Source organism: Rhagoletis pomonella, unplaced genomic scaffold, assembly GCF_013731165.1.
Source record: "Rhagoletis pomonella isolate Grant_MI unplaced genomic scaffold, Rhpom_1.0 Rhpom_scaffold_00006, whole genome shotgun sequence".
In the NCBI taxonomy this organism is placed as follows: domain Eukaryota; kingdom Metazoa; phylum Arthropoda; class Insecta; order Diptera; family Tephritidae; genus Rhagoletis; species Rhagoletis pomonella.
In genome coordinates this window covers 48,342,302-48,355,831 of record NW_023458560.1, presented here as the reverse complement: position 1 = coordinate 48,355,831, position 13,530 = coordinate 48,342,302, and the positions used below count along the sequence as shown (strand labels likewise).

General features: G+C 32.3%; 3 protein-coding genes across 10 annotated transcripts in view; 2 read left to right on the top strand and 1 right to left on the bottom strand.

Annotated features, from left to right (window-relative positions):
• Positions 1–13,530, top strand: part of LOC118740857 — a 534,289-nt gene that overhangs the window by 428,002 nt on the left and 92,757 nt on the right. The window lies entirely within an intron of this gene.
• The window catches only part of LOC118740855, a 215,472-nt gene that overhangs the window by 138,372 nt on the left and 63,570 nt on the right, over positions 1–13,530 (top strand). The gene's annotated exons all lie outside the window — the stretch shown is intronic.
• The window catches only part of LOC118741964, an 87,754-nt gene that overhangs the window by 37,422 nt on the left and 36,802 nt on the right, over positions 1–13,530 (bottom strand). Inside the window, exon 5 of the mRNA XM_036473931.1 lies at positions 10,864–11,223. Coding sequence (XP_036329824.1) covers positions 10,864–11,223 — 360 coding nt within the window. The remainder of the gene's footprint in view (positions 1–10,863; positions 11,224–13,530) is intronic.

Sequence of the window (13,530 nt, the reverse complement as noted above, 5' to 3'; positions counted from 1 at the left end):
TCGGCGACTACAATATTGCTGCGGTGCGCCGCTCGCCACTCAACAGCCACCAATTTAAAATAGCAGGGACCGAAAATAACCGTTAAATATTAAGAGTTTTATTTTTTAACCATTGCAAAATCGTTATTTTCCGATTTCTATTTTTTCGATTCAGAATAATTGTTTGTGATTTTATTGTTTTCGATCATTTTTAACCGTTATGATAGAGACTGCGTTTTTATAACCGATTTAAATCCTTTATGATCTTAAATATCAAATACGAAAATAAGGGTTATAATTGGATCAAAAAATAAAATGAAAAATTAACGATCAAAATTATATCGAAAAAATTTAAATCCAAAAATGACGATTATTCTTGACCAAAAAAAAAACGTCAAAAAATAACGGTTAAATTTGATAAAATTAATAGAAATCTAATTTCAATGGTTAAACTATGATTTTTATTGTTACGGAGCCTAAAAATAAGTCATTTGGTGCTAAATTACTGCTATAACAAGAAAAGTACACTGAAATTCTCAACTACGCCTTAACTTATTTCCGGTGTTTCCTATCGGCCAAAGGTTTTTCAAATCATCTTTTTCTGTGGGAGTACATATCATAAATTTTAATATTCGTGATCACAATTTCCTAAAATATTTGTGTTATTTAACAATTCCAATATAGTGAGTACTTAGTTTTAATAGGAATATATATTTGTATATTTCATTAGTCTTTCGTTCATGGAATTTATTTATTTGCCCTCACTAATGCAGAAAGGTTGACAAGATTTCAAGAAATTTCGCAGCAAAATGCATTTGCAAACAAAAGCAAGTTTTAAAAAAATAAAATAAGTATAAAACCAAACAAAAAGTAAGCTGTAAAAAGTTAAGTGTAGGAGAAAACAAAAGCTTAAGCACATAATATAAAAACCTCAGCAGTTAACAGCGGCAAAAGGATAATAAAGTGAAAATAGTTCGGTAAAAATATAAGCAACTACAGCTAACTCAACTTTACGAGTTTGCAGCCCCGAAGGCGTAAGAATTTCACTGCGTGCAAAATGATAAAAGAAATATATTTTTATTTCCACTTTGCAGACAAATAATTTTATATTTCGCTGCAGTCGTTTTTCTTTAACTTTTTAACAACAGTATTTGTTGTAAGTATTTCAACGCTTTCTTGCAAACGTTTTTGTTTCTTTTATTTATTTATTGTATGCTTACTTTTTTCCAATACAATTTGCCACTTTTCAATGTCTGCCAGCTGCAAAAAATAAATACATATGTACATACATATACTATGTTTATGTAAGTGCAATGTTTCGATTTTTTCACAAGCACAGACATGCATACATATCCTGTATACATATGTACAAATGTAGGTATGTATGCGAACATATTTATCCATCCATCTCTACCAATTGCCAGCCTGCAGTCGTTGGCTCTCCTTCGACGGAAGTTAAGTAGAAAATTTTATAAGCTCCGTTGCTTAAATGTTTACGAAACGTATCCGTTACGTTTTCCAAGCGCGCGTACATATGTACATAAATACATGTCTACATGTCAACAAAAAAGTTTGCCATTGATACAACTACTTCCTCAATTATTTCCGCTTTTTCTACAACTAATTCTTTTATTGTATTCTACGCATACATACATACATACTTATGTAGGTACGCATGTGTGTGTTTATAAAAAAAACGCTGCATACAAGACTTTTTGTTGGTATAAATATATGTACATGCATACTACACATATGTACATACAAACACTTTGCGCTTGAACTTGGCAGCGCGCGTAAGTCGAGCTGACATTTTCATTTTACTAAAGTAAATATTTATACCCGAGCGCACTTGTGCACAAGGGTATTATAACTTTGTTCACATAACGGTTGTTTGTAACAGGCAAAACGAATCGAGATAGATATAGACAAATGTATACATAAATGATCAGAATGAAAAGAGAAGTCGAATAAGCGGTGACTGTCTGTCCGTCCGTCCGTCCGTCCGTCTGTGCACACGATAACTCGAGTAAAAATTGAGATATCTTAACGAAACTTCGTACATGCACTTCTATTGGGCGTGGGACGGGTGGTATTGAATCGGACAATAACCACGCCTACCTCCCATATATGTAACGGTAATTTTCAGAAATACGAAAACTGCGATATTTTAGTAACTACTGAAGATAATTCACTCAAAATTGACATTTGGAATAACTTTTAGACGAGAAATAAGAATATTAAAAATTTTTGAAAAATGGGCGTAGCCACGCCCATTTATAGTTACATGTGTATATTTTGGAAACCGCTGCACCAATTTCTTCCAAACTTGGCACAGTTGTTGACCCTGGTACAGCATACCAAATGGCCGAAAATGTTTAAAATCGGACAATAACCACGCCCACATCCCATATAACGGTAATTTCGAGAAATACGAAATCCTCGATAAATCAGTAAATATTAAAGCTAATTTATTCAAAATTGACGGTTGTAACAATTCTTTATCAGGAAATACGCTTATGATAAAATTTTGGAAAATGGGCGTAGCACCGCCCACTTATGATCACATTTATGTATATCGGTAACAGTTCTAGCAATTTGTACCAAACTCGGTATGATTATTGTGCTTGCCACATAAAAGCAAACCGTTGAAAATTATTGAAATCGGACTAAAATTACGCCCGCTTTTCATATAACGGTAAATTTCAGAAATGCTTGAAATTTCAATATTTCGAAATTTAAGGATGCTAGTTTACTTAATATTTATACAGCCGCTTATCATGTAGCGGTAGCTTTCGGAAAGGTGGAAAACATATATTTAATACTTGCGCCGGGTATTTAATGTTCGGCTCCGCCCGAACTTAGACTTTCTTACTTGTTTTATTCTTAGTTTGTCACGGGCGGTCATGTTGCATGTACATACATACATATATTCGTATATGTACATATATATGTTTGTATATGCTGCCAGCTCAATATTGCAACGCAAACTAAATACATATTTATAAAAATGTTTTCAATAAAAATATTGTCACTGCCACTCACTATTGGTTGTTCTCAACTTTGCTCCAACTAACGGGCTAACCTTCTTAGTGAACAAATCAGATCTAGTTATGGAATGTGATGCACCCGTACCTACACTAAGTACCCGCTTTTGTACGTCCAGCAACAATGAAGTTGTTCACTGTTCTGCCAATTTGTGGTATGGAGCTTATGGGGCATTCAATTTCGGTAGTCAGCCCAGCTGGTTGGTTTTTTATTTACATTCGCTTAAGCTTTAAGATGGATTAATCTTCTTCAGCTTTTAGTTTGCATCCGACCGAATTGTTGTGCCTATTGGCACTTGCATTGCAATCGCCTGCAGAATGGTCTTATCTTCCGTAATTAAAACATTTGCTACCACTATGCCATTTCCCACCTGACAGTTTAATAATTTGCTTCATCATTTCATTCCTCACATCCGAATTATTTGTGTCGTTTCTTTCCTATTCCAGTTTGGAGTTCCTACCTTTTAAAGCACACTGAATATACTTTAATGAATTCAAACTTTTTATAAAAGTTTGCAAATCAACTTTTTCTCCATTCACTCACTTTTTGTTCCATGCGTTTGCTGCTAAATACCTGCATACATACATACATATTTACTAGTGTATATTTATATGACTTCCCTTTCTAACGATTTCCGTTTCAGCATTTCATCATTTTCTGTAAAGCTTATTCTGCAGTTGAACGCCGCCGGCCCTTTGAGTACATATTCAAATATTTTCGTTTCTTTTCTTATTGACCTTGCTGGAGCGTATACGCAACCCTTTTGATGCTACTTTACATGGGAATGGTCAGCAGCAGCTATGTATTTGATGGGTTAGGGAAAGCGTCTGTTTTCTGTATGTATGCATGCATGTCGACAGTCATGCAGTTTCATTATTGCAGTACATTTGTGCGTGTGTATTTGTAAATATATATGTACCCTGTAGGGAAAATCTCTGGTTCCGAATTGGTTCGCATCTAGTACATTTAGAACCACTACTAGTTCGCGATAAATCTCTTTTGCACGCAAACAACTGGTGAATTTAACACGGCGATGTCATAGGAAATCGAAATTGTCCCCCGCTGCATTACCTTTTCTATAGTTCAGAACAAGTCCTAAATTCGACAGATGGGATCTAGTTCGCTTTGCACCCCGTTTTCTATAGTTCCGAACCAGTCAAAATTCTACATAGAAGAATTAGTATAATCGCAACCCTTTTTCAGTAGTTAGGAACGAGTTCTAAATTCGGCACACTAGATTTAATTGAGAAAAATAACAAAATTCGTTGCGAGAATTCAAAAGATTACTTTTTATTTGATTTATTGAAATACCAAAGTTAAATAACTTCATTTTTTTTAATACATAAATATGTGTGTTTGTACATTTTGTTAAATTGAAAGTAAATAAACTCTTCCTTATGTAACATAAAAAAAAACAAAAAAATAAAAAAGGTCAGTATTCTTTAGCTATTCCGAATGCGGATTAATGTTTGTATTTCAAAGAAATTTCCAGTGGGAAAATGGGAATGCATTACCTTTTTTCACCAAGAAAAGATTAACAATACGGTTGAATTTAAAATCTTTCTAGAAAATGGTAAGCAACATTTTAATGCTTGTGATTTTTGTGAAAAATTTTAAAAAGCTTGGTCGTGCAGACACCAAAAATTAAAAATTTCCTTGCGACTTTCTACAAGAATAAAGCACGATTAAATCGCGAAAGGTGAACAGAAAAAGGATTAGTTGGAAATTTCATGAAAAAAATAAAAAATGCTTTGTATTGGTTACTCATATAGATATTTCGAAATGGCGCGCATCTAGTTACTATCGAACTGGTTCCGTTTTTGCGCTATAGTACTAGTGGCGGACCAGAGTTTTTGTTCACTAGTTATTGATTTCCCTGCAGGGTATGTATGCTGATGTTTACACATGCACGTGTGTATACAAATGTTTCTGGCATTAAGTGCTTGGGCAAAGGGTTGATTTAATTGCTTGGAAAAGAGTTTTTATGGTTAACAGTCAAGGTTGAGGTCAAGGAGTCAAGAAATTGGCCTTACATTGCGTACTTTGTGACATACTTTCGCACTGAAATATCTTTACAGAAACCAGCATTGTTATTGCAATGCATGTGGATATGTCACAGAATTGTTCCGAGGAATGCAAAAACAAATTTTTGTCTTGCAGTTATTATTGCTTTGTGATATGAAATGTGAAATATTTGCAAATGTATTGCAATAAAAAATGCAAAACGAGCAATTTTGCAATTCAAAGGCATAACTCAACGTCGGAACATAACAAGAAAAAATGTCTTTGTGCAAACGAATAAAGAGATTGATTATAGTTTTTGAAATAGCAGAAAATCAGTTGGAATCGAATTGTGATATTTCAAGAGAGGCAACGATTCCTGTGTGATATAAAGCTTATAAATCTTGTACATATGAGGCATTCTTCTACAACTGGCGGGTCCTTCTCTCCAACATTTGCTCAGATAAAATAAAAAATAAAAGTCAGCTATATTCTTCAAAATTCGGAAAAAGTTTTTACTTCTAAATGATGAGTGGCGTTTTTTGAAATCCAATGTGGCGGGCAAAGTATTGAAAAATTATTAGAATCATTTGAAATTTGTGTTGGTTGTTTTCGTGGTGGCTGATTACGGATTTATATGATCATGGAGATTTGAAATTCAAATTGGCGGATGCAATATGGTGGGAAAATTTTTTGATAAATCATTCGTCCCCATCCAAAATCAGTTCAGGTAAAAAAATCGCTTATATTCTTGAAAATACCGTGAAAATATTTACTTTGATATAATAAATGGCCTTTTTTAATGCCTTATAGCGCAAAAGTTTTTAAAAATTTATTGAATTCGCTCGAAACTTGTTACTCAGGGGTTTTTTGTGTACCTAATTACGAATAAGATCATGCATTTTTTTTTTAATTCAAGATGGCGAATACAAAATGGCGGCAACATTTTTTTAAATTTATTGAATTTCCCATATTGGATCCGGCTATTCGAATTTTAAAAATTTATTGTCATAGTGGTAATCAGCGACCCCAAGAACCCCCGAGTAACAAATTTAATGTCATACAATTATATTTAAAATTTTCGTCCTCTATATTGGATATCAAAAAAACGCCACTCATCATTTAAAAGTAAATATTTTTTCTTAACTTCAAACTCTTTAGCCGATTTTTTTTTACCTGCACCAATTTTAGAGAAAGGGAGACTTCAGTTGAGTATTTTTGTTATCCAAAAATACAAAAAAGCACATCCTGGAAAATTTGCAAAAATTTTATAAGCCGCTCCCAGGGTTTTAAAAAAAATATTTTTTTTTTAAATCGCAAAACTCTTAAAAAAATGTTCCCTTGACCAGCAGTAACTGAGCGAATTTATAAATTTATAAAACTAAATTCCAAAAATATGTCAAATTTATCAGATCTCAAGTAAAAAATTTTTCGAATTTTTGTGATTACAAAAAATTTGTCAAATTTTTGTGATTTGAAAAAAAAATATATTTTCTTTTAAATCGCAAAAATTCTTAAAAAATTCAGCAGTACCTCAGCGAGTTTATGAATTTATAAAATTCAATTCCAAAAATTTGTCAAATTTTTAAGATTTCTAGTAAAATATTGTCGAATTTTTGTGATTTACAAAAATTTTATAGGCCGCTACCAGGGTTTGAAAAAAATATATATATTTTTTTTTTTTAATCGCAAAAATTTAAAAAAAAATGTTCCTTTGACCTGCAGTAACTGAGCGAGTTTATGAATTTATAAAAATAAATTCCAAAAATATGTAAAATTTATCAGATTTTAGTTCACTTCAGTTTCACAATGACATCAAATATCAGGGAATTCGAGTAACTTGGTCTTTCGACAAAATAAGGGCTTTACAAGGACAACAAGAAGACGTGTCATTTCAAAATAGTCATAGTACTTTGCGATGAGATCTGAGCAATTCTCCTTCAGAACAGTAAATAAGTTGATATAAGTTGTGGAGTTGGAAGTTAATTTGCCAACATTTCCGCCCTTTTTGTACGAATCGCATCGATTTCAATGCGCCTAACCTGAGCTCAAAGCCGACCAGTTCATGTGAATCGCATATCTAGTAGTTATACCTTCCTTATAACTTATCAACGATAAGTAAAAGTGGCATACGGTTTTAGGCACTTTAGTAAATGCCGACCTTTCGTCAGTTCATTACAAAAAAAAACCAAAACAAATAGGCAATTTAGTCTCTTTTAATCCCATTTGGTTTTTGACGCACACGCATGCACATACATAAGCAGTAAATCCTCAGCTTGTTTACTGTATTACTTATCTGCTAAAATCCACAAAATAAAATCAGAGTTTTCTACTTCATATCTACATAAGTGCATTTGTATGATTTTTCAAGAACGATAAGCCTCTGCATAAGTCACCTGCCACGTAGAACGATTTCAGCTACATATGCAGTCTTCTCACATTGCTCACATGAAAATCTGCACTATGCTTGCACTATATGAGCCTATGCATGTTTTTTGACTATATGTATATGTGCGTGTTTGCGTTTGCATGCCCACAAGCAACCACAATTGTAACACACAACTGCAGCCAAGCAAACACTTCTCAAATGATCCTTTCAGGTTTTTCCATTTCTTTGGTTTTATTGTTGCACCTTACAAAGTTGCAGCAACAGCTGTGTCCTATGGTGTTTGTCTGGCGGTTGATATGCAGTAGTTATACATACATATTTGTATGCACATTAGGATGCCTCACCAAAACCAAAAAAAAAGTGCTGCTTTTTTTGCCATAAATACATTTGACGGCTGCTGAATGTTAAATCAAAAGGCCTACTTACCTACATGAACCGTACAGCGCTTTAAAAGTAATTAGATTTCCAACGAATAAAGTCACAGATTATAGTAAGTACTTTAGGCTGACATACTTTTCAATAACCCGCGAATTAGTGAAGTTTTCCATGATCATTTGGGTAATGCAATTTTTTGCAATTTGCAAACGCAAATTTCCTGAAAACTGGAAAAACTCCTAGTCAGCCTGGCTCTAAATCGGCTTCCGCTTTAAACGCATCATATAAAGTATTACTTTTCACTGTGGTTCACTACGTTACATTTGTGTAGATTTAAACATTTTTCTGACTTATGCGCCTAAAACTAGACAATGCTTGCACTTCCGGATTTTGTTTGATGTTGCGGAACTTTTTAGGATTTTTATGACTTTTTCGCCACTTTCTGGGATTTTTCGAAACAGTTTCAGAAATTTTCGCGAACTTTCTGGACAAAAAGAAAATTTTAACCATCTAATGAATTTCTGAAAAATAAATTTAAAAAATTCTGCCCAAAAAGCTTAGACAAGCTTTGCCTTTCGGAGTGTTTTTGTGATTTCTAGAGATTTTTCGGAATTTGCTCGTGATATTTTGCGACTTTTTGGGAACTTTCTGTTGCAAAAGTGTATTTGAATCGTTTAGTAAATGGGTGAAAAATAAAAACTAAAAATTACCTGTGCAGGATTTTCGAAACTTTTCGAGGCTTTTCGGCATTTTTCGAAAACTCGTGTGATTAATTTGCGAAATTTTTCGGAAGTTTTCTGGACATTCTGAACAAAAAGTACATTTAAATCATTTTATGAATTCCTGAAAAATAAAACGTAATTCCTGTAGCCTTCCTGAAGGTAAATATTTCTTTTGAGTCTTTTTTTTTGAGATTTTCGTGATTTTACGTGAATTTTTGGGATTGTTTCAGGATTTTTCGGAATGTTATTGTTATATTTTGGGAACTGTCTGCAGAAAAAATGTACTTAAGTTCTTTATTTAATGGCTGAAAAATAATTACCGTTATGTTTTCTATTCGATTAAAGGTTAGACTTACAGGCTTCCGAAATTTTTTCCACACTTTTCGAGTACTTTTGAAATTTGTTCGAGACTTTTTAGGATTTTTGTATGACTTTTCGGAATCTTTGGAAAGTCTTCGTTATTCCTTCGGGATTTTTTGGAAAATTTTTGTAGAAAAACCCAATTTTTCGTGCCATCTGGATATTTCAGGGCTTTTCAAACACTCACGGGACTCTTATAAAACTGTGTTCTAAAACTATACATACATATTTACAGATTTTTATATGTAAATACCTGAAAAACAAAAGGCGATTAATTTCTGCTCAAAAAAGACAGTTTTAAGCGACTTCAAAAAAGGGGGAAATTTATAATCTTATAATTATCGGTGTGTTGCATTTTCTCGCATAAAAAGTATGCTCGACAAAATTGTATAAAGAAGTAAATGCGCAGCACCGCCAACCAAAAAAAATTGCAAAAATCAGCGGTATTTTGTAGCCCTTTGACTCTTGAACTTGAACTGGAACTTTAATATGCTAACATCGCATGGGCTACATATCTGCATAGCCGGAATTTTTCTAAAAATATTCAGCCTCATTGCGAGAGTCGTGCCGAATGCAAGTCGTTTTTCGAGAGTCGAATCGTATCGAAAATTTAGCGTCATTGCCTAAAATTTCCACTCGACTAGTGTATTAAAACGGAAGAACTTGGCATCACTGCATAGTTTTCGACAATTTTCGTCGTTTACTTATTTCAGTACGACAATAGACAATGCTACTGTTGTCGAGTCGTACAATTTAGCCTAATTTACGACTTACGCAATGAGGCTGATTATTAACTTATACACTGCAGGTTATTCGGATAGCACATCCCTTTGTAAAATTTATAAAATTACGCGTAGAATATTTATGCTACATATGTATTTATAAAAAATTTATGAATATTAAACAAACAAAATTAAAACTGTACATACTGAGGATCAAAAGGGTATGCTAATCTAATGACTGGGAGTGTATGTTGGAGGAAGTAAAAAAATCTTGAAAAATAGTCCACGTTTTATGACTTGCTTTGAGACAAAGAACTGCTGGGGTTTTTTTTGTTTGTTGGTGGGGCGAGGCACTTTAGTAAATATCAATACAAATGTGTATATGCAAGTGTGCGCGTAGTTGTGGTGAAATTGCAACAATGTTGCTACAGCAAATTGAACGAAATGCGCATGCTGCCAAAAATTCGTTAGCCAACTGTTACTGCATTAGCAACAAGAAAAGCAGCAACAACACGTGCGTGTAATCTCTAATACTGAGTGTGCAATGCAGCTTGTTACTGCAACATACATTGCTTTTGGTGCTTTCCGGTTTTTTTTTCTTCTCTGTAATACCATAGTCACATGTTTTTTCCGCAGTGTGCTGGTGTTAGTGTACTCAAAATGTACTACCACTCAAACACGATATTTGTACGTACGAAAAAAAAAGTACGGAAAAACGCAAGGCTGGGAATTGAAATGAAGTGAAAGCACCCGATTGTGTATGTGGCTGTATGTGTGTGTTATCCATGTATGGGTGTGTGTGTGCAACAGCTTATTGAGGCACTCAAGTGTGCTAATACACACGCCTACAAACAATGCCAGCGCTACTTGAGTGCAGCAAACGGGATGCTCGTACACACTTAACGACAAATAAGTTTTCAGGTTTTTATACATATGTATATGTTTGTATTTAAGTGTGTATGCATGTAAGCACTTATGTAAGTAAAGGTACAAGTACCTAGTTGTTTGTATTTTTCTGCTTGCTTTCCGCTTGTTTATTTGCAGTTCAGCGTAGAAGTGGCAAGAGTGCTTATTTAACCCTCCACCAACCCCTTTGACTGTGCAATTGGCGAGAAGAGCGTGGGGGGAATATATTTTGTAATGTTTTTAACGAAAACAGGACCTAACTAATTTTACTGCTGAGGACTTAATTTCATATCATTCTCAGGAATATCTTCCTTTCAATACTATTTAGTTCTCCATTTCTTTTGTACATATTATTTTCACCTACTTGTTAGTCTTACTTGCCGGAATAAAGGTATTACGAGTACGACTACGCTTATGATTATGATTGTGACTATGACTATGATTTGGATGGTGATTATCATTATGATTACGGCTATGACTTTGATTATGACTATGATTATGGTTAGGATTATGGCTATGATTATGATTATGATTGCGATTACGACTATGATTATGATTACGATTATGACTATGATTATGATTGCGGTTATGACTATGATTATGATTACGATTATGACTATGATTATGATTACGATTATGACTATGATTATAATTATGTTTATGATTTTGATCATGATTATGATTAAGATTACGACTATGACTATGATTATGATTACGATTATGACTTTGATTATAATTATGTTTATGATTTTGATCATGATTATGGTTACGATTATGATTATGAGCATGATTGTGATTACGAAGATGGTTACAATATAAGGATTTCAATTACGACTCGGATTACAATTACGATTACTAATAAAATTTTGATTACGATTCTTATTAAGGCTAGGATTGCTATTACTAATTAAATTACACTTACAAATTACAATTACAATTACAATTACAATTCCTATTACAATTACAATTACAAGTGCGATTATGATTAGGATTCGGATTAGGAATACGATTACAATTACGATTACGATTAGCTATTTCGATTAGTTTTATCGGTAGCATTTATTTTGTTTATATCGATAAAAATATTGTTAACAACGTGATTGACTTTAAAAGTATCGATAACAATAAAATTGCCGATAACAGTATCGATATCGATATTTATGGCTGGATTATTCAAAATCTATTGACTAGAAATTTACCTCTATTAAACATATATATGTACATACTATACATAACATATAACGAAGTTCTGCCAAAGAAAATAATGAAAATAAAATTTTTTCAAAACTTAAGAATTTCATATTTTTTTAATATTTTGAAAATCTAAAAAAGTTGTATAGTTACAAAAATTATGCTGGTCTTGTTTTAAAGGTGATATTTGGAGCTATAAAAAAATGCATTCAAGAAAAAACTCGGAAATAAAAAATACAGAATTTTGAAATTTAAAAACGTTATAGAAACAACTTATATAAATTTTTTATGCTGCGCTGGTCTTGTTTTAAAGATGATATTTGGAGCTATAAAAAAATGTATTCAAGAAAGAACTTGGAAATAAAAAAATACAGAATTTTGAAATTTAAAAAAAGTAAAAGAAAAAACTTATATAAATTTTTGGAAAAATACGATACCTTAACTGATCGTAATAGATCCTGAAATTTTGAAGAATTTGTTTTTTTAAGATATGAATTTTTCAACTTTGAAAAACATTTTCTTTTTGGAAAACCAAATTAAATATATATTTAAATTAAATTAAAACTGCTAAAAATAACTTTATTTAGAGTTTTCAAAAGAAAAACAAATTTTTTGAAAGTTCAAAATTCATATCTTTAAAAAACACCTTAAAAATTTCAGTATATTTTAACGGTCGATTCCAACCATCGGGTGATTTAACATGAATTGACTCATGCACATACATATGTACATACATACATGCACATTCATATACAGTCAGCGTCAAAGATATGAATACCATGACGTTTTGACGATTTTCTTTATTAATATTTTCCACACCAATTTTTTTTAATTTTTTATAAAAATATAGTTCATTCAACAGAAAAAACCAGCAGAATAAATTTTTTCAATTTCATATAGGACGCGGAAAAATTGAAGAAATACCAAAGAAAAGTCATCAAAATTTTCAACTCTTCAATTCCATTTCTTAGGAAAATTATTATGCACTTATCTAGCCTATTGAATTTTAATATAATAATGTGCAATTCTCAAGTCTCTAAAAATTACCCTTGATTTTTGAGAATTTTTTTTTGTCCGGGCTGCTTCGCATTTTCTTCCTTGTAACGCATGAACAAAATCAATTTTTATATGAAAGAAAATACGCACCCTTGACAAAAAAAAATCTCAAAAATCAAGGGTAACTGGACACCCAAAATAAATTTCTAAGAAATGGAATATAAAAATTTAAATTTTTTATGAAAATTTTTGTGGTATGTCCTGAATATTCCCGAGTTCTAGATGAAATTGAAACAATTGATTCAGCTGGTTTTTGCTGTTGCGTCAACTATATTTTTATAAAAAAATAAGAAAAATTTGTTATGGAAAATAGAAAGAAAGAAACGTCAGGGTATTCATATTTTTGACGCTGACTGTATATGAAAGTGTGAATTACAATCTGCTCAATAAAAGTCACGCCAGTTGCATGTACTATAAAAATTCTCTTGACAATTCAAATCAATAGATACTCGTATTGAATAAACTTAAGATTTGTGTAAGTGGCGAAGAGTATATTGGAAAATAAAAGTGCGTAACAATCACGACAAAGCTCGCAAGTTAATACAAATACATACAAAGCTGCAGAATATGCTTAACAAAAGAAAATAATAAGAAAATAAAAATGAAAACCGAACCATTTATAGGGTGAGACTAGCAAAAACGCGAGTATTTTTTACTTTTTTATTTATTTTATTTGCGCAAAGTAAAAGAAAATTTTATCTACCATGATGAAAAAAGCTGCTCAAAGAAAAAGGTGAAGAAAGAAAGAAGAACTTGAAGTTGGGATATTGAAATATAGGAGATC